The following is a 27,958-nucleotide window of genomic DNA, read 5'->3' as shown; positions in this document are numbered from 1 at the left end:
TATTCTCCTTTTTCACATTTTCTCCCGAATTTACACCCACCAGCAATAAACAATAATCAGCAACAGATATGTCAATCCCCGTAACAATAACAACAATCCCATCCTCCCACCAACCCTCAATCATCAGCCTGCATGTTTACATAAACAAATGACAAAAAGGAATCAGGGAGTACCCATAGTCATCCTTAATACACACAGCCCCCCTCACCCCCCAACTCTCCCCCCCATTCCCCCCCAACTAATGTTCGATGTTATCCAGTTCTTGAAAGTGCATAATAAATAGTGCCCATGACATGTAGAACCCCTCCGAGCTTCCCCTCAGTTCGAACTTAACCTCCGCAAGGGTCAAGTATTCCAACAGGTCCCCCCGCCACGCCAGGGCACTGGGTGGAGAGGCTGCTCTCCATCCCAGCAGGATCCGCCTTCGGGCGATCAACGAGGCGAAGGCTATGATATCCAACTCCGCACCCATTTCCAACCCTGGCTGGTCCGACACCCCGAATATGGCCTCCCAAGGACCCGGGTCCAGTTTCACGAGCATCACCTTGGAAATTACCCTAAAAACCTCCTTCCAGTAATCCTCTAGTTTTGGACAGGACCAAAACATATGAACGTGATTAGCGCCTCCCCCCCCGCCCGCCCCGCAACGTTCATACACATCTTCTACTCCTTCAAAAAATCGGCTCATCCTCGCCCTCGTGAGGTGCGCTCTATATGCCACCTTCAGCTGTATCAGCCCCAACCTCGCACATGAGGTGGAGGCATTCACTCTCTGGTGCACCTCACACCAGACCCCCTCCTCCATAACCTCCCCCAGCTCTTCCTCCCACTTTGCTTTGATCCCTTCCAGTGGTGCCTTATCCTCCTCCAAAATAGCTCCATACACCGCTGACACTGCCCCCTTCTCCAGCCCCCTTGTCGTCAGCACCTCCTCCAGCAATGTGGAGGCCGATTCCTCCGGGAAGCTCTGTATCTCCTTCCTGGCAAAAGCCCGAACCTGCATGTATCTAAACACTTCTCCCTGCTCCAGCCCATACTTCGCTTCCAGCTCCCTCAATCCGACCCCGAAGAAACAAATCTTTTAGTGTCTTAATCCCCTTCTCTTCCCATTTCCGAAAACTTCCATCCCACCTCTCTCGCTCAAATCTGTGGTTCCCCCGAATCGGCATTTGCCTTGACCCTGCCCCTAACCCGAAGTGTTGACAAAACCGCCTCCAGATTTTCAATGAAGCTATTATTACCGGACTCCCTGAGTATTTCCCTGGAGCTATCGGGAGCGGCGCCGTTGCTAGTGCTTTCAGCTCTGACCCCCTGCACAAACTCTCCTCCATTCTGACCCACTGAGAATCAACCCCTCTGACCCAGTTCCGCACCTTCTCCACATTCGCCGCCCAATAGTAGTACATCAGGTTCGGGAGACCCAAACTCCCTGCCTGCCTTCCCCTCTGTAGCAGCACCTTTCTCACTCTGGCCACCTTCCCTCCCCATATGAACGGGGTGATCCTTTCTTCAATCTCCCTGAAAAAAGACTTTGGCAGGAAAATCGGTAGGCATTGAAAAATAAACAGAAATCACGGCAACACATTAATTTTATCCGCCTGTACCCGACCCGCTAGTGACAGAGGAAGACCATCCCACCTTGCCAGATCGGCTTTCACTCTCCCCACCAAACTAGTGATGTTGTACCTGCGAAGCCTCCCCAACTCCCGGGCAACCTGCACCCCCAAACACCGAAAGTGAGTCCCTGCCCTACGGAATGGCAGCCCCCCCCCACCCCTGGCTGAGACACCACAAAATACTCACTCTTGTCCAGGTTCAGCTTGTACCCCAAGAAAGACCCAAATACTCGCTGTAGCTCCAATATTCCTCCAATAGATGCACTCGGTTCCGACACATACAGCAGCAAGTCGTCGGCATATAAGGACACCCTATGCTCTATCCCTCCCCCGCACTATTCCTTTCCATGCTCCCAAACTCCTTAATGCGATGGCCAACGGCTCAATTGCACAGCAGGGGGGACATAGGACATCCCTGTCTCGTCCCACGGTGGAGAGAAACTGATATTGTTTGTGCAGACACTCGCCTTCTGCTCCTTATATAATAGCTTTACCCAGTTCACAAATCTTGGTCCAATCCCAAACCGCTCCAGCACTGCCATCAGGTACCCCCACTCTACCCGATCAAACACCTTCTTGGCGTCTAACGCCACGACCACCTCTGTTTCCTTCCCTTCCGCCGGTGCCATAACGACATTCAAAACCCTCCTAATGTTCGAAAACCGCTGCCTCCCTTTCACGAACCCTGTCTGATCCTCCCTTATCACCTTCGGGAGGCACTCCTCCAGCACTTTCGCCAATACTTTTGCGTTCATATTCAGAAGTGATATGGGACTATACGACCCACACTCCGTCGGATCCTTATCTTTTTTTTAGCAACAGTGAAATCGATGCCTGCCCCAAGGTTTGTGGCAGCACTGCCTTCCCTATCGCCTCTTTAAACATCCCCACCATCAGGGGAGCTAACTTATCCTTGAATTTTTTATAAAATTCACCGGAAACCCATCCGGCTCTGCCACCTTCCCCGACTGCATCCTCCCAATCGCATCCTTTATCTCCTGCTCCACTATTGCTCCTTCTAATGTAGCCCTGTCCCCCTCTCCTAGCCTCGGGTACTCCAACCCATCTAGAAATTCCTGCAACTCACGGTCTCCCCGGGTGGCTCTGACCTGTACAACCTCTCATAAAACTCCTCACAAACCTTGTTAATCGGCTCTGGAGCCACCAGCAACTTCCCTGCCCTATCCCTCACCTGAAGAATCTCCATGTTCATAAACTGCACCTCTTGCTCATCTCAGTTGGCGCACCGCCTTCCTGGTGGACAGTCGGTCGAAGCTCGCCTGTAGTTCCTTCCTCTTTTCCAGCTTCGCTGGGTCCCCATCTCATTCATACCTCCTATCCACTTCCAACATCTCATCTATTACCCTCTGCCACTCCAATCTCTCCTCTTTGTCCACCCTGACCGTAAACAAAATTACCTCACCCCTCACCACCGCCTTTAGGGCCTCCAAGACGACTGCCTACGACACCTCACCCGTACAGTTGAAACCTACATATTCCTTAATTACCTTTTCAATTTTATCACAGAATACTTGGTTGCCCAAAAGCCCCACATCCAGTTTCCACCCCGGTCTCTGCGCTACCCCCTTCTCCAGCACCATATCCACCCAATGTGGAGCGTGATCCGACACTGCAATTGCAGAGTATTCCGACCCCTTGACTCCAGCCAGCAAAGCCTTTCCCAACACAAGAAAGTCGATCTGTGAGTATACCTTATGGACTGCTGAGAAAAACGAGTACTCCCATTCCCTTGAGTGCAGCAGGAACCTCCAAGGGTCCACCCCTCCCATTTCCACCATTAGCCCAGCCAGTGCCTTCGCACCCCCCCTCACCCACACACCACCCCCACCCCCACCCTCACCCCCACACCACCCCCACCCTCACCCACTCACCACCCCCACCCTCATCCTCACCCCCACACCACCCCCACCCTCACCCACACACCACACCCACACCGCCGCCACACCACCCTCCCCTCCCCCACCCTCATCCCCACCACACTCACCGTCACCCCCACACCACCCTGACCCTCACCCTCCTCACCCCCTACCACCCTCACCCCCACCCTCACCCCCACACCGCCCCCACACCACACTCACCCTCCCACATACCACCCTCACACCACCCCCACCTTCACCACACCACCCCCACCCTCACCCACACACCACCCTCACCCTCCCGCTCCCTCACCCCCCACAACCCACACCCTAACCCACACACCATCCCCACACTCACCCACACACCACCCCCACCGCCCAACCAACCCCCCATCCTCACCCCCCACCACCTTCACCGTCACTCCCACACCACCCTCACCCATACGCCAAACCCACACCACCGCAACACCACCCTCACCCCCACACCACCCTCACCCCCACACCATCCTCACCCTTACCCTCAGACCCACCCTTACACCCCCCCCCCCCCCGGATGGGACCAGCGAGCGCGGCCACGATCTGTCCAACCTTAGCTCCTGCACCAAGTTCCAGTCGTCGTCCCCGACAATCAGCTCATGTGTGTCCAAGTCGGGAATGGCCCCGAACACCATCCTCGCGAATCCCACATCCGTCCCAATTGGGACCGTATAAACTTAACAGCACCACTAATCTTCCCTCCAGCGCCCCTGCCACAATCGCATATCTACCCCCCTGATCTACCACCACCTTCTCCATCTGGAAGCGTACCCTTTTGTTGACCAACACCGCTACTCCTTGAGCCCTTCCATCAAATCAAGAGTGAATCACTTGGCTAGCCCAGCCCTTTTTAAGTCTCACCTGGTCCTTCACCCTCAAGTGAGCCTCCTGCAGCATTGCTACATCGGCTTTCAAACTTTTAGGATGCGCAAGCACCCTTGACCTCTTGACCGGACCTGCTAGCCCTCTCACGTTCCACGTGACTATCCTTACTGGGGGTCCCCCCCCCCGCCCCCCCCCCGCACACCTTTCTTATCCACCATCATCATACCACCGGGTCCTGCCCCATAAACCTGGCCCTGCTCTCTCACCTTGGCCGATGCCTTTGCCACCGCCACCCTCACCGGGGCGATTGCCTCCTCCACCAATGACTTCAACCCGACCGCCGTCTCCTTCCTCAAGGTCTCCATGTGCCTCGCAAACTGTTTTTCCAGCTCCACCGCCACCACCTCGGTCATCTTCTCCACCGTAAGTAGTGCGGCCCCCCCCCCTTGCAGTTCGGCTTCCGGCATCCTATCAACACTTTTGCTCGTCTTCTCCTTCAGCGGCGAACCCGCGTTTCCACATTTCTTCGACGCTGCTCTTCGCATCCTTTAGCGGCTTATTGTTTTTTATTTTCTTTCTTTTCTCCTCTCTCCCCCTTCACCCTCCTGTCCTTCAACAATCGGAATTCTTCTTTTTTTTTTTAAATGGGGAGTGACAAAAATACTTTTAACAAACTTCCTTAAACCTTCTTTCTTTCTCCTCTACATTCACCCAGAGCTACCCTGGGACCAGGCTTCAACCTTCTTTCTTCCTCCAAGGTGGGAGCCATCCGACGTGGAGCACCCGACTTACATTGTGCCCTGGCCTCGGGCCTGCAATCTCAGCCTCCTCGTAACTCCGCCCGCGCTGCTCTGACCTTGCCGCCGCGCTGGGCCCAGCGCCTCAGCCCCCGCAGCCTGACACCCGCGCGGGGTTCTTTGCCGGTTTTTAAACCGGCCCCGCTGGCTGCTCGTGACGGCCCCAAAGGCCGACGATAGTCGGGGGGCACGTGAAGACTCTGAGATTTCCCCGACATTGCCGCAAATCGCGGCCACCGGCGGGAGCTCTTGTTGCTGCGGCCGCCCTGCTCACGCCACCTTAAGTCCCAAACAAAGGTAGTTTTAAGGGATTTATATTTATATTGATAAACATTAGAAGGTATAGTTTTCAGGGTACAAGACTAAAACCTATAGTTAGATTCATACTGGACAACGGTGTTTGGATGGGTGTGTGTCTGTGGGAGGGGGGGAGGGGGAGTTGGTTCGGTTCCAACTGTGTTTCTACTGTGGTTAGAGGGGGCTACAGCATGAAAAGTAAATAAAAATGTAGTGGTTGCTTAGCAACTGGGGGCCTTGTAAGGCAGAAAAGCTTTTAGGCTTTAGTTTTAGCTGGACATATTGCAGTTGAAGACAGGCATCAGGGAGTGAACATATCTCAACTCTGCCAGGAGAAAGACTGGACAGGATAGAAGCTGCAAAGAAGCAAGCTTCCGAAAAAACCAGATAACCATGGAAATTAGACAGAAAGAATATCTTAAGATTACTGAAGTTAAGAGACGAGGAACAAAAGTATTTTTCACAAGAATTCAAGAGTTAACAATGTGGTCTGACTTTAAGAAACAATTGAATTAACCAGATTTAAAGTGGAAAAGCAGACTTCAAAATTATCAAAAGGTTTAATGCCATTTTTAATAGAGTTTGGGGATTGAGAGTTAAAGCAATTGTGAGCAGTTTGTACAGCAGGCAAGACAAAGAAACCCTAAGTGGGGGTTGTAAAACTTAGACACTGGATCCACTTTTAAAAGTGGAGTAGATGCTTTGTTTAAAGATTCCTTTGGAAAACCAGGACTGGATTTCGGAATGCAAACCATGAATGGAAAGCATTATTGTGATAGAAGATTTTAAAGTGTGATTTTGGGAGTGGTATTTGGAAACTCTCATGGGACAATCATCTGGATCCACTTTTAAAAGCGGAGTGGAGAGAAGGTGCTTTTTCCCTACTGTTTTGTTCTCTCTCTTTCTTCGGGCCTAATTTCGGGAGCCGTTCGGAGGAGGAGGAGCAGTCTCTGTGAGTATAAAAACCTAACGGTAACTTCCTGTTTTCCAGTTTTTTTCCAAAAGTGACGTCAGAGGGAAGCTGTGATCTGAGTGGTTGATGGCAAATCTGCCCCAAATTTTTTTTAAAAACACAGCTAAACTCATAAACTTAAATTAAACTAATTAATTAATTAGTGATGGCTGGTCAGGTGATGTGCTTGAGCTGCTTGATGTGGGAGCTGGCAGATCCCATTGCGAGCTGCAGCGACCACATCTGCAGTAAGTGTTGGCTGCTCGAAGATCTCCGGCTCAGAGTTGATGAGCTGGAGTCTGAGCTTCAAACACTGAGGCACATCCGGGAGGGGGAGACTTACCTGGACACTGTGTTTCAGGAGGCAGTCACACCTGTCAGAGTAAGTAGTTTAAATCCTGCCAGTGGCCAGGTACAGCAGGGTGTGACTGCAAGTCAGGCAGGTAAAGGGAACCAGCAGTCAGGAACTCAGGAGCCTCAGCCCTTGACTTTGTCCAACAGGTATGAGGCACTTGCTCCCTGTGTGGATGGCGAACAGGGCTGCAGGAAGGATGAGTCAGCTGACCAAGGCACCATGGTTCAGCAGGCCATTCAAGGGGAGGGAGTAAATAGGCAAGTTGTAGCTGTCGGGGATTCTATTATCAGGGGGATAGATAGTGTCCTTTGTGAGCAGGATAAAGAGTCCCGCATGGTATGTTGCCTGCCCAGTGCTAGGGTGCGGGACATCTCTGACCGGCTTGAAAGGATACTGGAGAGGGAGGGGGAGGATCCAGTTGTTGTGGTCCATGTCGGTACCAACAACATAGGCAAGTCTAGGAAAGAGGACCTGTTTAGAGATTATAAAGAGCTAGGATTCAAATTAAAAAACAGGTCCTCAAGGGTCATAATCTCCGGATTACTGCCCGAGCCACGTGCAAATTGGCATAGGGAGGCAAGAATAAGGGAAGTTAACACGTGGCTGAAAGAGTGGTGTGGGAAAGAGGGGTTCCTTTTCATGGGACACTGGCATCAGTTTTGGGACAGGGGGGACCTATACCGTTGGGATGGTCTCCACCTGAACCGAGCTGGGACCAGTGTTCTGGCGAAAAGAATAAATAGGGTGGTCAATAGGACTTTAAACTAAAGATTAGGGGGGAAGGGAAAGTCAGGGAACCAAGAGGTGAAGTAATCAGTGGGAAGCGTAGCTGCTTAGGAATACAAAAAAGCACGAAAAGACAAAACTCAGGAGAGGTTACGATAGTCCCCATCCCACAAAATATGACACAGTGTATGGAAAGGCTCAGTAAACCAAGGTCCACCACACTAAGAAAACAAAAAGGGACGGTCAATAAAGAATTAAAGGTGCTATATTTAAATGCACGCAGTGTACGGAACAAGGTAGATGAGCTTGTGGCCCAGATTGTGACTGGCAGGTATGATGTGGTAGGCATCACAGAGACATGGTTGCAGGGGGTTCAGGACTGGCATTTAAACATCCAGGGATTCACAACCTATCGAAAAGACAGGGAGGTGGGCAGAGGGGGCGGGGTTGCCTTGTTAATTAAGAATGAAATTAAATCAATAGCACTAAATGACATAGGGTCAGATGATGTGGAGTCTGTGTGGGTAGAGTTGAGGAACCACAAAGGCAAAAAATCCATAATGGGATTTATGTACAGGCCTCCTAACAGTGGTCAGGACCGGGGGCACAAAATGCACCACGAAATAGAAAGTGCATGTCAGAAAGGCAAGGTCACAGTGATCATGGGGGACTTCAATATGCAGGTGGACTGGGTAAATAATGCTGCCAGTGGACCCAAGGAAAGGGAATTCATTGAATGTTTACAGGAGGGCTTTTTGGAACAGCTTGTGATGGAGCCCACGAGGGAACAGGCCATTCTGGACTTACTGTTATGTAATGAGCCAGACTTGATTAAAGATCTTAAAGTAAGGGAGCACTTAGGAGGCAGTGATCATAATATGGTCGAATTCGATCTCCAATTTGAAAGAAAGAAGGTAGAATCAGATGTAAAGGTGTTACAGTTAAATAAAGGTAACTACAGGGGCATGAGGGAGGAACTGACGAAAATCGACTGGGAGCAGAGCCTAGTGGGAAAGACAGTAGAATAGCAATGGCAGGAGTTTCTGGGAATAATTGAGGACACAGTACAGTTGATGTGTACCGCACAATTGGGTAATCCTGAAATGACTTTGTTAGTTAACCATTGAAATGTGGCTGGGGCGTTTTTCATGTCAAATGGCATAACTTTGAATTGGTATATACCATCTGGAGTCACAAAAGCTGAAATCTCCTTCCCCCTTTCGGATAAAGGTACCTGCCAGTAACCTTTAAGTAAATCCAGTTTGGAAATAAAAGCGGATTGTCCCACTTTCTCAATGCAATCCTCCAAACGTGGGATAGGAGAAGAGTCCGTTCTTGTAACTGCATTAACCTTTCTCTAGTCCACACACAACCATTGGGTACCGTCTGGTTTTGGTACCATCAGTATGGGTGAGCTTCTTTGGCTGCAACCCACTTCAATTATGCCATTTTTAAGCATACTCTCAATCTCTTTGTTAACCTGTGCCAATTTCAACGGGTTAAGTCTATATGGATGTTGTTCGATTGGAACAGCTTTTCCCACATCAACATCATGTATAGCCATTTTAGTACTTCCCAATTTATCTCCACAAACTTGCCCATGTGATATCAATAACTCTTTCAGGTCAGCTTGTTTTTCCTTTGAGGTAACTCAACAATTTATCTCAATTTTTAAGAACATCCTCGTTTTCCAATTTAATTTGAGGTATGTCAAATTCACAGTCATCTGGATTTGGTTCGTCACTGAGTTAGAATCATTAAAACCTCCTCCTTTTCCTCGCCTTCCCTTTCAAAGTGCCTTTTAAGCATATTCACATGACGCACTCTGTGAGTTTTCCTTCTATCTGGTGTTTTTGCCACATAATTCACCTCACTTAATTTCCTTTCAATCTGATAAGGTTCACAAAACCTTGCTTTTAAAGGCTCACCTACCACTGGTAACAACACTAAAACTTTATCTCCACTGGCAAAACTACGAACTTTGGATTTCTTGTCCGCGACCCGTTTCATCACATTTTGTGCAACTTTTAAATGTTGTCCAGCCAATTCACCTGCTCTATTTAATTGTTCCCTAAAATTTGACACGTAATCCAATAATGTAATTTCCGATTTCTCACTCACCGATTTTTCTTCAATCAATCTAAGTGGTCTTACCTCATGACCAAAAAGTAGTTCAAAAGGATTGAATTTGGTTGATTTGTTAGGTGCATCCCTAATTGCAAACAGTACGAATGGAATTCCTTTATCCCAATCCTCTGGATAATCTTGACAATAAGCCCTCAACATTGTCTTTAATGTCTGAAGCCACCTTTCTAACGCTCCCTGCAATTCTAAATGTAATGCAGTTGATTTAAATTGTTTTATTCCTAAGCTATCCATAACTTCTTTGAATAACCTTGAGGTAAAATTCGATCCTTGATCCGATTGTATTTCTGTGGGCAGTCCATATCTAACAAAGAACAAAGAAAAGTACTGCACAGGAACAGGCCCTTCGGCCCTCCAAGCCCGTGCCGACCATGCTGCCCAACGAAACTACAATCTTCTACACTTCCTGGTTCCGTATCCCTCTATTCCCATCCTATTCATGTATTTGTCAAGATGCCCCTTAAATGTCACTATCGTCCCTGCTTCCACCACCTCCTCCGGCAGCGAATTCCAGGCACCCACTACCCTCTGTGTAAAAAAACTTGCCTCGGACATCTACTCTAAACCTTGCCCCTCGCACCTTAAACCTATGCCCCCGAGTAATTGACCCCTCTACCCTGGGGAAAAGCCTCTGACTATCCACTCTGTCTATGCCCCTCATAATTTTATAGACATCTATCAGGTCGCCCCTCAACCTCCGTCGTTCCAATGAGAACAAACCGAGTTTATTCAACCGCTCCTCATAGCTAATGCCCTCCATACCAGGCAACATCCTGGTAAATCTCTTCTGCACCCTCTCTATAGCCTCCACGTCCTTCTGGTAGTGTGGCGACCAGAATTGAACACTATACTCCAAGTTTGGCCTAACTAAGGTTCTATACAGCTGCAACATGACTTGCCAATTCTTATACTCAATGCCCCGGCCAATGAAGGCAAGCATGCCATATGCCTTCTTGACTACCTTCTCCACCTGTGTTGCCCCTTTCAGTGACCTGTGGACGTGTACACCGAGATCTCTCTGACTTTCAATACTCTTGAAGGTTCTACCATTCACTGCATATTCCCTACCTGCATTAGACCTTCCAAAATGCATTACCTCACATCTGTCCGGATTAAACTCCATCTGCCATCTCTCCGCCCAAGTCTCCAAACGGTCTAAATCCTGCTGTATCCTCTGACAATCCTCATCGCTATCCGCAATTCCACCAACCTTTGTGTCATCTGCAAACTTACTAATCAGACCAGTTACATTTTCTTCCAAATCATTTATATATACACTACGAACAGCAAAGGTCTCAGCACTGATCCCTGCGGAACATCACTGGTCACAGCCCTCCAATTCGAAAAGCACCCTTCCATTGCTTCTCTCTGTCTTCTATGACCTAGCCAGTTCTGTATCCACCTTGCCAGCTCACCCCTGATCCGGTGTGACTTCCCCTTTTGCACCAGTCTACCATGAGGGACCTTGTCAAAGGCCTTACTGAAGTCCATATAGACAACATCCACTGCCCTACCTGCATCAATCATCTTTGTGACCTCTTCGAAAAACTCTATCAAGTTAGTGAGACACAACCTCCCCTTCACAAAACCATGCTGCCTCTCACTAATACGTCCATTTGCTTCCAAATAGAAGCAAATCTAGTAAAGAATTTAAGTAACTCCTCCACAATCTTTTTAGCTGTAATATTACGTACTGGAATGGCCTCTGGAAACCTTGTATACACATCCATTATAGTCAAAAGATATTGATTCCCACTTTTTGTTTTAGGGAGTGGTCCTACACAATCAATTAGGACCCTTGTAATAGGTTCCTCAAATGCTGGAATGGGTATGAAGGGTGCTGGTTTTATCACTGCTTGAGGTTTTCCTATCACTTGACACGTGTGACATGATTGACAAAATGTAACTACATCTTTATGTAGTCCAGGCCAATAAAAATGTTTCTGGATTTTAGCTTGTGTTTTCTTATTCCCAAATGACCTCCCACTGGTACCTCATGTGCAACTCGCAAAACCTCCTTTCTATACCCTACCGGCAATACTACTTGATAAACTGCTGCCCACTTTTTATCCGCCTGCATATGTACAGGTCTCCATTTTCGCATCAAGATATCACTTTTACAGTAATAACACTCTGGTATACACTCAGATTCCTCTTCCGTGTATGCTTTCTGATACATCCGTTTTATTTCTATATCTTTTTGTTACAACTCTGCCAATTTTCCTGAACTAAAAATATCCGCCTCATCCTCCACCTGTTCTTATTCTTTTTCAACCATCTGATCAAAAATCGTTTCTGATAATTGCACTTCAACGTCATCTTCACTCTTTGATTTCTCCTCTTGTCTTAACCTTTGACTTTGCGACCTTGTTTCTACACAATCCGGAAAAATCCCAGGATATTCGTCCTTCAACTCTTCAGTTGTCTTGATTTTCCCCTGGTAAGCATCACTCCCACCTGCGATCCAGCTATATCATTACTCAAGATAAACTGTATTCCTGGACAAGATAGTTTCTCTATTACTCCTACTACCACTTCACCATTCTTCACTGGACTTTCCAACCTTACCTTATATAATGGAACGCTACACCTCTCACACTGAATTCCACATATTACCACCTATTCTGGCAACATTCTTCCCAAACTACATAACTCCTCATCTCTTACCATTAAAGATTGACTAGCTCCCGTATCTCTTAAAATTGTGACTTCTTTAACTGCTCCTCCTGATATACATGAATAAACTTTACCTACACAAGTAAATTCTTTAAAGAGATCTGGCAACTGATCAGTCACCTCTTGATCAAGCTGTACAATCTTTTGCAGCTCCTTCGCTTCACTTGGGCTTTCCTTTACCACTTTAACAAACCCCACTGTCTTATCCTATTTTACCACATCAGCCTTCCCAGTGCTTTTCTTCAACCACCAACACTGTGACTTTACATGGCCTAGTTTATTACAGTGAAAACATTTGAAACTTTTCATGTCTCTTCCACCCTCCTGGATTTCTTTTTTAGTCTGAGGTACACTCTCCTTATTATCTCCCATCAGATCACCTTTACCATTTGAGTATTTCTCATGTCCCCAGTTTCTATCCCTCACAGGCTGAAACTGATGTCGGAAACCAAACTCTGATTTATGAACTAATTCATAATCACCTGCCATTTCATTGCTAACCTCGCAGTTTTAACCCTCTGCTCGTCCACATGAATCTCACTACATCAGGAATTGAATTTTTAAACTCCTCCAAAAGTATAATTTCTCTGAGAGCATCATACGTTTGGTCCATTTTCAAAGCCCTTATCCACCTATCAAAATTACTCTGTTTGATCCTTTCAAACTCCATGTATGTTTGACCAAATTCTTTCCTTAAATTTCTAAACCTTTGTCTGTAGGCTTCAGGCACTAGTTCATATGCACCCAAGATGGATTTTTTCACCTCCTCATACGTCTCAAATACCTCCTCCGGTAGTGATGCAAACACTTCACTAGCCCTACCTACCATCTTTGTTTGAATCAGTAATACCGACATGTCCTGTGGCCATTTTATTTGTTTAGCTACCTTCTCAAATGAAATGAAAAAGGCCTCTATCTTCTCGTCAAACCTTGGCAATGCTTGGACATATTTAAATAGATTCCCAACAAGCCTTCGACTATGACGCTCTTTCTCACTATCCACCAACTGTACGTTTCCCTTTACGTCTGCTAATTTTAACTGACTGTCATGTTTCATGGCCATTTTCTGAAGTTCAAACTCTCTCTCTTTATCTTTTTCCCTGATCCGTATCTCCCTTTCTCTTTCTTTTTGTTCTGCTAGGGCTATTCTTTCTGTTTTCCTTTCTTCGCTCTCTTTTTCCTCTCTCGCTCTTTCTTTATCCTCTCTCTCTTTTTCGTATTCAAGCTGCTTTAATTCTTTCTCATGTTCCATTTGTTTAATTTGTAACTGAATTTTTGCCATTTCCAATGAGTCAAACTGTATCTCAGGCAACTTTAAATGCTTAGCCACCGCCATAATGACCTAATCTTTTCGCATTTTTTCAGGTAATGTTAACTGCAATGTTTTTGCCAAATCTAACAGTCTGCTTTTAGTCTCTTCCGTAAGGTACTGCGTGTGACCGTCTCCACCCCCAAAAACCTCAGAGCCTCTGAAAGAGCCATTGTCCACAACACACTCCCCACTTAAACTGGAATACCACACCTGAAAAGCAACCACAATATGTTAAAAAGCTGACAGACAGCCCAGCTCCACCCACTCTCTGGCATCACTACAGTAATAAACATCCATTTCTTAAAGGTACTCTCACTACAGATATTTATATACGCACCCATTTATAAACACTAATTTCTTAAAGGTACTCTCACATGACAATTGTTCGAACATGCACTTTTCTTATTCATTCATGGGATTTGGGTCTCGTTGGCTAGGTCAGCATTTATTGCTCTTCCCTAATTCCCCTTGAGAAATGGTGAGCTGCCTTCTTGAACTGCTACAGCTTATATGGACTGCCAGATATACTAGCAGAAAAAGTGGCTTAAGCGCAATTAAAAATAGACTTTCAAGGGGAAATTAATCAATATTTGCAAAGCAAAATCTTGAAGAACATCATGAAAGAACAACTAGCACCATCAGGCGGATGGGCAAAAATGAGTGGGGACAGTAGAAGTTCCCTTCACTCTGCCGCAATCTCAGAAGGCTATTACTGCTACGTGGAATCATAATTTCACATATCATTTTTATGGCACTCATGTTCAAGACTATCAAACTGTACTGAACAGTCAACCCTGCAAGCAATTGGCTTGAAATTAAAATTTGCGTAGCTTCAGATGCTTGCAGGCAGGGCAGGTCTTGGTGTGCCCTTCGCTTCTGGTTTTACCGCGACTAGATGTGTTGCTGCTGGTGAAAACCTTTATCAACCCACCAAACTCAATGGCTTTATCTTCTGAACCTTGGAGAAAGTAGAGCCATGACATCAGCCCCCGGTCCCACTCCCCACCCCACCAACCGCTTTTACGGGCAGCACGGTAGCATAGTGGTTAGCACAGTTGCTTCACAGCTCCTGTGTCGATTCCCGGCGGGATCACTGTCTGTGCGGAATCTGCACATTCTCCCCGTGTCTACGTGGGTTTCCTCCGGGTGCTCCGGTTTCCTCTCACAGTCCAAAGATGTGCGGGTTAGGTGGAGTGGCCATGCTAAATTGCCCTTCGTGTCTAAAAAATGTTAAGTGGGGGTTACTGGGTTACGGGGATAGGGTAGATACGTGGGCTTCAGTAGTGCTCTTTGTAAGGGCCGGTGCAGACTCGATGGGCCGATGGGCCGAATGGCCTCCTTCTGCACTGGAAATTCTATAATTCACATTGTTTCATGATGGAGGTATTCTCCATTTTGGGGCCTTATTTGCTGGTAGCAGGCATTACATACACCACCAACCAATACATGCTCGCATAGCAACTACACATCAACTATACAGAAATGTTAAATGGTCAAGCACTGATTAATTGGAAATGTGTAAAAGAACTGTCATGAATTTGACAGGTCATGGTGAACTAAAACTTGGATATCTTTTAAAATGTTACATAATCGGTAAAAGCAGTGCGTTCAACATCGGTTCTGAAGGTGAAAGTTAAAGCTCTTAAATGTTGAAAGCAGCAAACTAGTTATGATCAATAGTAGACGCTGTCGTGAACAATTGTGAACAGTAGAGTAACTCGAGGATCAGGGTGGGAGACTTCAATATCCATCACCATGAGTGGCTCGGTAGTACTACCACAGACTGAGCTGGTCGGGTCCTAAAGGGCATAGCTGCTAGATTGGGACTGCAGCAGGTGAAGAGGGAACCAACAAGAGGGGAAAACATACTTGACCTCATCCTCACCAGTCTGCCTGCTGCAGATGCATCGGTCCATGACAGTAGCGGTAGAAGTGACCACCGCACAGTCCGTGTGGCGGCAAAGGCCAGTCTTCACATTGAGGATACCCTCCATCGTGTTGTGTGGCACTACCACTTTCTCTTTGTAGCTGCGTTGGTTTCCTCCGGTTGCTCCAGTTTCCTCCACAGTCGTGCAGGTTAGGCGGAATGGCCATGCTAAATTGTCCCCCAGTGTCCAAAAGGTTAGGTGGGGTTACTAGGATAGGTGGGAACTTGGGCTTAAGTAGGGTGCTCTTTCCCAGCCCGGTGCAGACTCGATAGGCCGAAAGGCCTTCTTCTGCACTGTAGGGATTACTGGAGGTTGAGGAGGTTTCAAAATTAATACACTCTCAATGTCTGTTAGAATTACATATTCTCTGAATCAAATAGAATGGCATTAGCAATTTATGCATCTCTGTTATCAAGAACAGGAGTTGACTTTTTAAAAATTCTTTCATACGATGAGGGCATCGCTGGAAAAGTCAGTGTTTGGGAACAAGCTGACAAGACACTTCGGCCGGGAACAGAAACTGCGAAACTAGGCCGTGGCTGGAATCAATACTAGTCGTCTGTAAGAGCGCTCAAGTCAACACAAACTCATTGCTGCTCATATGGGCTTTGTGATTACCCACTCGTGTTTACACACAAGATAGGTAACTAACTTCCAGACACAGATGATCAACTCTGCAGCAGGACGAACAACAAATAAAGAGGCCATCGGAATCCATAATGTGTCAACAGCTGGTCACACGAGTGTTTCAGAGGACACTGAATCTTGATTGAACTGCCCTGGCTGAACATGAGTATCCTGTTTATTCCCATTAACCTGTTTAAGTCTGAATGGATCAATAGAACACAGGCCAGGTGTGGGTGTATACCTATGACTTTATGCTAGCAGTATAAAATAAGGAACATCGGACCAGTTAATCAGCGATAACCTGTGTGTTTCCCTGGCACAAACATTGCAAGAAGATGGGACACTGGTCTCCAAACAGAGAAGATATTCACATTGCGTGATCGTAGTCTGGCCAACCTAGAACTCAGCTGTGAGTAGGAGTCATATTTTGTGTAAGTGATGAAGATTGAAATACCCAAATAAAATAGAGTTACAGTAGTAAAAGAATTAGAGAATATTTGAATAAAATTGAGTTAAACCGCAAACCTGTTCTGTTCACTTCATTAGTAAAGGCACCAGGGTATAACATTTTTCTAATAAACTGATCGAAGTGTCTGATAGTTTACAGGCACACTAATTCCCTTGAACTGAAGGCAGTTAAGATTTGAACCACTGCTGTGGATCTGGAGTCACGCGCAGGTCAGACTAGGTACAGATTGCAGATTTCCTTCCTTAATGAACAAGATGGGTCTTTAAGACAATCAATGGTAGTTTCATGGTCATGATTAACTTTATATTCCAGATTATTAATTTAATTTAAATTCTACCAGCTGCCTTGGTGGGATTTGAACCCATGTTCACAGTGTATTAGCTTTGGCCTATGGATTACTTACCCAGTGACATTACCATTATGTAACCATCTCAGCACATAAGTAAAAATTTCCAAGTACATCAAACATTCCACTGCATCAAAAAATCATTTGCGTGGTAAATAATAGTTACCATGGTAGTAAGAACTCCAGATGGGTCCTTGCCTAATAATGTAATTTTCATCAAGTTTTAGAAAAGTGCACTTTGAGAAATATTTCCCTGTTTACAGAGATTGCCCATGTATATAGAGATAAAGATATGGCCATAAAATATGTATGAAAATAGAGGTGGATATGAGCAAATAGTCCCATCCTTAATTTTCTTTCCTTGACAGGACAATTGTATTGGCCATCATGTCCTGCTTACCAAAGATTAAGTAAGTTGCAAAAACACTTCATAATTAGTTAGAGACTTGGACATTATGGTGAATAAAACACTTTTTTTTAAAGTAGAAATTTGAAGCAACTTATTTGGCGTTGTAACAAAAAAAGAACTAGTTTTTCCAAACCTTTCCATTTAAATTAATATACTTTAAGAAAGAACTATAAAATAACAAATGCAAAGAGTTTTACCTCTGATTCACTACATTCATCAGGTGAATCCTGGTGCACTGCCATCTGATACTTGGTATACAAAGCTGCTGATTGGTTAAAGGATTCAGTGAAATCTGGATCATCGGAGGAAACTGGCACTAGTTTCACCTTCAGAGCAGGAGATCCATGTAAATTTGCAAAGTAAGCAAATAATTGAAAACATTTTTTACAAAAGAAAGTAAACTTGAAGATTTACCATATGGTTTTACCACTGAAGGTAAGAGTAGTGCAGGTTCTCCTCCATATCCAGTTCAAAATCCGATTTAAATTTAGCCTATCCCTACAACCAAATGTTAAAATAATCTGAACAAATTTATATTAACGAATAAATGTGTTTTTCCTCCCATGCTCAGCTTCGACAAGAAACAACCTTTTAATTTGCAACTAATTTGTAATTTTACATCCAACCAAGATGATTTCACATCAGCCAAGTTTCCAAACTGCTAACAAGCCCATATGTTTGCACTTTTCAAATTGGCACTGAACAAGTTGCTAGGTGGGCACTCTAATCTGTTTGGTTCTTCCCTTGTGTGCAAGTGACTGCTGTTTGACAAAGCAACAAAATAATCCTGAGCAAGAGATCATAATGAGGCTGATTTTAAAACATCGATTAGTTCCAACGAGTATTTTAGGGCATATTTAGGGCACATGTTTAGCATCAGTGTACCAGTGAATTTTAGGCGGGTATTGGAGGGAAGCTATGTGAGATTTCTTTCATGGCAGTCTTAAATTAATCATAGAATTTACAGTGCAGAAGGAGGCCATTTGGCCCATCGAGTCCACACCAGCCCCTGGAAAGAGCACCCTACCCAAGGTCCACAGCTCCACCCTATCCCCATAACCCAGTAACCCCACCCAACAATCATATCTTATTAACAACTCCCGAACAAGGAAGTAGTCTTTCCTATTCAGCCTACCAAATACCTTCATAATTTAAAAAAAGTAGTCCATAAATCTCCTCTTAGCCTTTTCGGTCCCAGTGGAAATATTTGCAGAACTGTACAATATACACGGTTTCAATGCCCTTTCTACAATGGGAGTTTTAAAAACTAGGCATTTTCCTCAAACTGCAGCTTGCACGTATTGTCAGGACGATACCCAGCTGGAGTGTAAATCCACTGTGGGTTCAAATCTACAAACTGCCCAGTGGAACGTTCTTTTAACCATTGCTTGGATCAGATCACAAATATCTTTTTTTTTTTAAAGTGCAAATCAAAAATGTGCCGAACAACTAAAGATGTTCAATTTTGCCTATTTCTAAAATTGTGAGATTTTTTTTATGTGGATGAGGACAGGATATCATAGGGTTTATCCCAAATGCTTAAAGCTTAATGGACTATTTTATAGATTTACAGAGATATTATATTTATATTATATGTATCATACATACATCATCTTTTCAGAACAATCATTCTCACTGATTTAGTGATTTTTTATTTAGTATCCCCATTGTCACTTAAGTCACTTATATATTACCCACTGTAATGTTAAAGGGACAGAAACCATGAAATAAATGTATTTTTTTCCTTCATGACTGACTCTCAAGTGATAATCCTTTCACTGGGCTGGTTGCTTTGCCTCTTAATTTTATGAATTATGTGCATCTCATTCTGACCTGGTGTTCAGTTGCTTTATCAGGGGGGTCCTTGTGGATGACCATCTGGTACCGTTTATAGATCTGGTAAGACTCCTGAAAAGTTGCTTTGAACTGGGAGTTTGGTGGAGATGACCTCACTAGCCTCACCTTCAGGAGGCAAGAAGAAAATACATTTATTAGAGCAAAGAATGTGAACAGCGAAAGAGCCGTTTATTAAATCACATTTCTAAAACTTAAGGAGACAAAAAGATCTTTGTTACAGAATTGTTAGTCTTCAACAAGATTGCACAGTGTAGCAGTATTATCCAATACTGTATTGCATGATCACATTTAACTCTGTAGCCATCATAAAATAATACATGTAAATTGCTTCCATTTTTAAGACTACTGCAAAATTAAAGATTCACTTTGCACCCTTTCATAAATCATATTATAAATCAGGTTATATTATTCAGTTGTGCCATCTACCCTTTTCAAAATACCATTATTCAAATGCTTTGAGCCATCATAACATGCTCCATGTAATAGGATTGTGCAATAGCAGGAATGAATGAATTGATTCCTTCAGTTCAACATCATTTTTATATATACTTACTTATTTTTCAAAATACTTTATAGCTATTTGAAACCTGAGAGTTTCCACACATTTTAAACACAGACACACACACCCTATAAGATATTTATACACATAGGGAACCAGTTAATATAAATTCATATTATAAAAATTATTAGAACAACCCATTTAAAAAAATCAGTGTGGATAATTTACTGAGTCAATGTTACCATTCACAAAAGTGAAGTTTATTTTGTTTTGAACGTGTCTGTAGGTATCTTAAAATACAGATTTTAACGTTACCTGCCCAAAATTATTGACTGACTTCTTTGAAAACTAAATTTAATTTTAAAGCAACAACTTTCACAACAAATATACATTTACACAAAATTAGATTTTAATTGTGACTTCAGTTTGCATATTTTGTTCAGTTTCTCCTCAGTTATATTTTATTAGCATATTTGTAAGTTTTGGAAAATATGCTTCCATATTCACCCAATTTAGATCTAAACATTTCTACAGGAAAAGATCTTAGCCACTGTTAGGTCCGCAGATCAGGCACATCCCATTTTCACCATACCACAATTGCATTCAATATTTCTAGGAACTGAAAACGGTCATCTGACTACATAGAACATAGAACATTATAGCGCAGTACAGGCCCTTCGGCCCTCAATGTAGCGCCGACCTGTGAAACTACTCTAAAGCCCATCTACACTGCTCTGGAATTATTTGTGGGCTGTGGGCACTGCTGACTTGATGGGCCAAATGGCCTAATTCTGCTCCTATGTCTTATGCTTGTGATACAAGTACGCCAAGTGCTATTAGGTAAGGATATAAAATAGAGGTGACGTATAACTTGGATAGGAACTTGCAGGTGGTGATGTTCCCATTAGCCTATTTCCCTTGGCCTTCTATAGATAATGGGATTGAAAGGTGCTGTCAAAAACGCCTTAGCAAATTACTGCAGTGCATTTGGCAGTGGTGGAGGAAGTGAATGTCAAAGGTGGTAGATGGGATACCAATCAAGCAGACTGCTTTATCCTGCATATCAAGCTTCTTGCTTCGTTGGAGTTGTACTCAAACAACTAGAGGTGTCCATTAGCAACATCAACCAAAATCAGTGTAGACTTCACCACTGTCGCTCTCAAGTCCTCCACTGTTGCCAAATTATCAGACTGTTAATTCAACATCTATACAAGCAAATATGAATTCGGAGCATGATAGGCCACTCATCCTCTCAAACCTGCTCTGCCATTCAATAAGATCACAGCTGATCTGATTGTAACATCAGCTCCACATTCCCACCTATCCCCCAATAATCTTTCATCCCCTTGGCTATCAAGATTCTATCTATCCCTGTCTTAAAAATATTTAAAGACTCAGCTTCCACCACCTTTTGATGAGTTCCTAAGACTCACGACCCTCAGAGAAAAAAATTCTCCTCACCTGTCTTAAACAGGTGACCCCGTATTTTTAAACAGTGACCCCTAGTTCTAGATTCTCCCACAAGAGGAAGCATCTTCTCACATCCACCCTGTCAAGGCCCCTCACGAGCTGATAGGTTTCAATTCAGTCGCCTCTTATTCAGCATGGTAGCATTGTGGATAGCACAATTGCTTCACAGCTCCAGGGTCCCAGGTTCAATTCCGGCTTGGGTCACTGTCTGTGCGGAGTCTGCATATCCTCCCCGTGTGTGCGTGGGTTTCCTCCGGGTGCTCCGGTTTTCTCCCACAGTCAAAAGATGTGCAGGTTAGGTGGATTGGCCATGATAAATTGCCCTTAGTATCCAAAATTGCCTTTAGTGTTGGGTGGGGTTACTGGGTTATGGGGATAGGGTGGAGGTGTTGACCTTGGGTAGGGTGCTCTTTCCAAGAGTTGTTGCAGACTCGATGGGCCGAATGGCCTTCTTCTGCACTATAAATTCGATGAATAAAATCTAAACTTCAGCAGATACAAGCTATCTTATCCAATCTTTCCTCGTAAAACAACCCTCTAATTCCTAGTAGTAGTCTAGCAAACCTTCCCTGCTGTTTCTAATGCATTTACAGCATGAAGAATGAAGAAAAACTGTACACAGTACCCTAGACATGGTCTCACGAATGCTCTATATAACTGAACCAGAACATCCCTACTTTTGTATTCAATTTCCCTTGCAATAAACATTCTATTAGCTTTCCGAATTACTTGCCGTATCTGCTTGCTAATATTTATTGACTCATGCACTAGGATGCACACATCTTTCAACATGTCCTGGGCTCTGTAATCTCTCACCATTTAGGTTATATGCCTTTTTATTTAATTATTTTTATTGGCATTTATCATATTTATAAACAGTTGAATATATACATTACATTTTTCTTGCCTGTGCTAATTTACTTTATTGTACAGAGACGTTTATTTTGTCCTTCATTTAACTGACTCTACATTTCACTGCCCTCTGGATCGATCTATAGTCTCCCCCCACCCATTGGCTTCAGCTGTGTTTTTCTTTTATTTTCCGGGAAAGAGCGGGGGTGGGGAGGGGGGTAGGCCTCCTCCCCCCCTTCTCTTGTAGTTTCCCCACCTTCCTTCCATCTCCCTCCCACCCCCTCCTCCCTGCAGCTGTGGGTGATGCTGCCAATCGCCAGCCGAGCAGGATTCTCCAGTGTGCGATTAGGGACCCGAAAGCAAGGGCGTTAGCCCCCTTCCCCATGTGCAGCTCTGGCTGCTCCGATACCCAGAAGATTGCCACTATCGGGCATGGCTTCACCCTCACCCCCACAACCTTGGACATTGCCTCTGAGAAGGCTGTCCAGAACCCAGCAAGTTTGGGACAAGCCCAAAACATGTGGATTTTGGTGGCAGGCCCCTCTGGCACCGTTCACATTTGTCATTCACTTCCGGGAAGAACCTGCTCATTCGGGTTCTGGTCAGGTGCGCTCTGTGCATCACTTTGATCTGCATTAGGCTTAGCCTTGCGCAGGAGGAGGTGGAGTTGGCCCTGCTCAGTGCTTTGCTCCAGAGTTCCCACCCTGCCTCTGTCCCCAGTTCGTCCTCCCATTTTTGTCTGGTCTTGTCCAGTGGTGTTCGAGCTCAGTCCAGTAGCTATCCGTATATTTTCCCACATAGCCCCCCTTCTCGCTGCTTGTGCCTATCAGGTCCTCCAGTAGTGTGGTTTCTGGGGCCCCGGGGTACCCTACTGTCTCTTTGCGGAGGAAGTGTTATTTGGAGGGGTCTCATTTTCTGCCCTTCTGCTAGTTTCCACTTCCTCATCAGTTCATCCAATGTCGCCAGTCTGCGCCCTACGTAAAAGTCCCCTGCTGTCAGTGTGCCCCTGTCCCGCCTCCATATTTTGAAGGTGGTATCTAGCATGGTTGGGGGGAATCTGTGATTGCCGCAGATGGGGGCCATGAGGGACATTTTGGCTATCCCGAAGTGTTGTCTCAGCTGGGTCCCCATTCTCAGCGTGGCCGCTACCACTGGGCTCGTTGTGTATCTTGTTGAGGAGGATGGGAGTGCTGCTGTGGCCAGAGCCTGGAGGGTTGTTCCTTTACAGGATGCCTCCTCCATTTGTACCCAATCTGTGTCGGGTGCTTGTACCCATCCCCTCACTCTTTTTGCCGTTGCTGCCCACTGGTAGTATTGTAGGTTTGGTAAGGCCAAGCCCCCTTTGATTTTCCTTCTTTGCAGTGTCTGGGGAGGGTCTTTTCACAGTAACTTCATTGAAGCCTACTTGTGACAATAAGTGATTATTATTTTCCATTATTAATTCCTCAGTCTCACTTGCTACGGGACACACTTTGTTAACTCTTTTTCAAATATCTACAAAACTTTTATGATCTGTTTTTATACTTCTACCTAGATTTCGCCCGTACTCTAATTTTTCCCTCATTAACCATTTAGTCACTCTTGGCTGCTTTTTGCACTCTGTCCATCTTATGATTTGCCACTCATCCTTGCAAAATTACATGCTTCTTCTTTAAGCCTGATACTATCTTTAACTTTTTTAGTTAACCACAGATGGTAGTCCACCCCCTCACCGGCAACTGTCTGAGACTAATCTAGAATGCGCAAAGCCTTGGTGTCACATTTGCCTCAGGGAGATGAGCCAACTGCATATCTGTGCCATTATAGAATTTACAGTTCAGAAGGAGGCCATTCAGCCCATCGAGTCGGCAACGGTCCTTGGAAAGAGCACCCCACTTAAGCCCACATCTCCACCCTATCCCCATAACCCCACCTAACCTTTTTGCTCACTAAGGGCAACTTAGCATGGTCAATCCATCCTGGAGCTGTGAAGCAACAGTGCTATCCACTGTGCCACCCCGCCGGCCAAGAATGGCTATTTTTAGCTTTGTAACATCACTCGACTTTATCTGTGCGTAACTCATAAGTTGACAAAACCATTTTTCCTGCTTCTGTTAGCTCTGCACATGACTATTCAAATGCAATTCTGGCTGGTCTGTCACATTTTCCCTCCATGATCTTGAGGCCATCCAAAATTATGTTGCAAGTGTCTTACTTGCTCCAAGTCTCATTCACTTCTCAGTTCTGTGCTTACTGATTTACAGGGGCGGCTAGGCAAGCAATACCCTAATTTTAAAATTTTCATGCACATTTTTGAATCCCTTCTTGGCCTCTCCCAATTTCTGTCATCTCCTGCAGTGCACAACCCCCAAAAATATCTGTGTTCATCTAATAGCAACCTTTGGAGCATCCCTAATTTTAATTTTCCACCATTGATAGCCAAGCCTTAGCCCTCCGTAAATCTCAAACTCTCTTTATTTCTTTAAGACGCTCCTTCTGAACACCTCTGAACAAGCTATTGGCCACCGTCCCGAATATCGTTTTATGTGGCTTGGTGCTTAATATTGTTTCATACTGTTGAGAAGTACCGTGGGACATTTTGTCATTTAAAGACGCTATAAGTTATTGCTAGTTCAGTAATGGTAATGCCGTCGAATGTCAAAAGGAGATGGTTATATTTTCTTTTCTTGGGCGATAGTCGCTGCTTGGCATTGGCATTTATCAGCCCAAGTTTGAACGTTGTCCATGTTTTTCTGTATGTGGGCCAGACTGCTTCATTGTCCAAACAGTTGTGACTGGAACTGAACACCGAAATCATCAGCGAACATTCTCACTTCTACATTTTGCCTGTATTCTATATTATATCACTTGTCGGGCAAATTGAGTTTGTAAGCACTTTGAAGATAATATGAATATTTCCAACTCAAAAGATTGAGTTACTTTGACAAATAGGTAATATTTGGATAAGCAGGTGGTCGTTGGTTAGTTTTATTCACCTTTTAGTATTTTGACAAAACATTCAGAAATTGCCAAAGACTGCTTACTTGGAGTGTTCACAGTTTCCTAAAAAAGGTGCCAATATTTGGAAAGATTTAAATGTGGAGAAAAAGGGAAAACTTTTAAAAACAAACAAACCAATTATTTTTTAAAATACTACTGCATCTCACATTAGCTGCTACATGACACTGAGCAGGATGGGTTAAAGAGTACTAAAGAGCACCACTTCCTCTCAGGCACCAAATGACGCACGCTGCTGAGCAAATTAAAGGAGGGAAAGTAGAGTAAACTGAATAAAAGCAAACTTCAATTAAAGCACACAAAAGCCGTTCAGTAAAACATGAATATACCACAATATACATTCACCACAATATACATTTTTAATTTCAGCTGTACATTCCAAGAATGGTTAGAACAAAGGCAAGGTCATTCTTTGCAAAAGTGAAACTCTCAAACAATTCAGTCAATTGTTTGAATCAGCTGCAGCCCAGAAATGACAGGAACCACATTGTTTCTGCTCACCCTCTGAACCACATGAAGCGCACAACTTGCAAAGCTACTAATTACCTCAAGACAAAACCTAGACCCGCAAAATTCACAAAAATGCTCCTTTTTAATCTGAGAGTTAAAATCAACAATATTTCTATCAAAAAGTTCACTAGTCATTCAATAACTTCTCCAAAACATTAAAATGATGCATTAAAATTTCAGAACAAATTACTTATTAATTGGCCTAATACTTATTATTTGTTTCCAAAAGAAAGCTTGCTAAAAGGCATACTTCTAAATGCATAAGTATAACTGTGAGATGGTTTCCCACAACTATTGTAGTGTATTGTTCTTTGCTCTCTTTGTTCTTTAAGCAGTTAGTTAAAAATGATCTTACTTAGAAAATACAAAATTAAGATTTGTAAAATATAAACAGAATATGCAAGGAATCATTAAGCAATATGGCTCAGAATAAGCCAACAATTGTTTGATTATTATTATATTTGTCAGCCTTTATTAATATATTTTGTTTGCATGTTTCACTGGGAATTGTACATAATGGGGGGGAGGAAATACACTATTAACTTCATCAAAAAGATGTTTTGAAACATTTTAATGTTAATGAGTTATAATATATGCATCCAATTTCCTCAGTTACATGTTGAATACAATTATTGGAGCATTCAGCAATAATGCACAGAAGCATGCTTAGCTTTAGTTTCTATAAGGAACAGTTTGCAAGAGGCCTGCTTGCGGATTGTTCAACTCCTCCACATTTATGTGCTGTCACACTGCCCTCTACTGATTTATTTATGTACTGCAAGTTATTATACCTGTTATGTTTGGTTAATTTAAGTTCTTCTGATTTACAGTGTCAAGTCCATGCCAAAATATGATCGATATCTTTACTAAAAAGTAAGCTTGAAATGTTTATTGGTGAGTTGAGAAATCCTATCATAGGTTTGGAAAATAATTTTCAGATGAAACAATCGTCAGGCCATGTCAATTATATTCAGACATATTTAGTCAGAGCATGTGGTGGAGTGATTGAAGAAACAATAAGGCAGCTAGCTTATTCTTCTGGTTAATATTTGGATTTCAAAAACACAACTCCTCAATCAGAAATATTTTGAGATTTTTTTTCAGTACTATGGACATGTTTGAAATGTTACAGGACCTGTTGCAAGATCTTTAGCTAAAAGAGTAGCAAGTATTTTGTCACATTAGAAAAGCACCTTTTCAAAGTTTTAGTCCAGTTTATGAAATGTTCTTGAACGTTATCCATTATAAACTTTCTATATTTTGCAATTTATAAATAATGACACTGTTAAAGGGAAATGTATTTATTTATCTATTGATGAACACAATCTAACCCTATTACAAAACTTGGGAGTCCATATGTAGGGAAAAGCATGGATGCAAAAGGTAAAAAAGCATGAATAATATTTTGTGTTGAGGAGAACATTAGCAATGGATGCATCTACATAGCCATATTTTGCATTAACACTCATGCAGGTGAGACCAAAACTTTGCAAAATCTATTCAAAAATAAAATTGCAAATGATTGCAAACTGATATGCAAAGGTTAAATGATTCAAAAGGGCAATTTTGAATAGTCAATAAAGAGGTAAATTACCGTAAATAAAATAACTTTACCAACTGTGGATCTTCATTAACAAGGCATTTAAAAAGTATTATGGTCAAAGCAAATTTGCTAAATAACTAATAATACTAAATAGAAGGCACCTGAAACATTCTTTTCTGAGATTACTATGAGAATATTGAAGGACAAACGGTCCAGGAAGGTAAACCGTACTAAAATTAATGAAGTACCTCTAGTTGGTGTGCTGCACCTGGAGTTAAAGACTCAGAAATGAATTCTTCCAATGATTTTGGCTGATTTGCTTGAGGGACAGGGTGCTCCAATGGGACAGTATGAGGGTTGGCACAGGAGGGTTCTTGGGATACGTCAGCCACTTCTTTTTGCTGCTGCTTCTGAAGTAGTTTTTTCAACTTTAGCTCCCTTCGAATATCTTTTGTTTTGCGGCAAGGGGGTTTATTTGGATCAGCTCCTTTGCCTTTGGTAAAGAAAAAAAAAAAAAAACTTGGTTCAAGTCTTAAAATAGGGTAACGTTGTGACGAAAAACAAAGAAGCAGGTGCTGAAGCAAGATATTGCATATCGCGGAAATCCAAAATTAAAAAAAAAAAGCCAGGATTTTCCAGCTCCCTCGGTGGCAGGTTTTCCCGCAGCGAGCCATGTGTAATATTCCAGTCCCACCAAGGTCGCTGGGTGGGTGCACGGCTCACTTGCCCACCTCACCGCAGGGGGCTGACTTCGGTAGACCAGAAGATCACACTGGCTGGGAGGGGCAGAAAATGCCACCCAAAGAACTGGAAATACAAAACAAGTCAGGTAGCATT

The 27,958-nt window shown here is 43.8% G+C and overlaps 1 protein-coding gene across 8 annotated transcripts in view; it reads right to left on the bottom strand.

The window, feature by feature from the left end:
* Positions 1-27,958, bottom strand: part of LOC140393178 (arginyl-tRNA--protein transferase 1) — a 342,882-nt gene that overhangs the window by 259,925 nt on the left and 54,999 nt on the right. For 4 of the 8 annotated variants that reach the window (XM_072479317.1, XM_072479322.1, XM_072479316.1 and 1 more), the window contains 3 exons: positions 27,370-27,614; positions 19,227-19,355; positions 17,591-17,719 (listed from right to left, as the gene is read on the bottom strand). In XM_072479317.1, the coding sequence (XP_072335418.1) occupies positions 17,591-17,719; positions 19,227-19,355; positions 27,370-27,614 (503 nt within the window). The remainder of the gene's footprint in view (positions 1-17,590; positions 17,720-19,226; positions 19,356-27,369; positions 27,615-27,958) is intronic. The other 4 variants (XM_072479321.1, XM_072479324.1, XM_072479320.1 and 1 more) reach the window with 2 other exon arrangements.

The sequence above is a fragment of the Scyliorhinus torazame genome, chromosome 16 (genome assembly GCF_047496885.1).
Source record: "Scyliorhinus torazame isolate Kashiwa2021f chromosome 16, sScyTor2.1, whole genome shotgun sequence".
NCBI classification, from domain to species: Eukaryota; Metazoa; Chordata; class Chondrichthyes; order Carcharhiniformes; family Scyliorhinidae; genus Scyliorhinus; species Scyliorhinus torazame.
The sequence above is the reverse complement of the archived record's forward strand: the minus strand, read 5'-3'. Positions and strand labels throughout refer to the sequence as shown.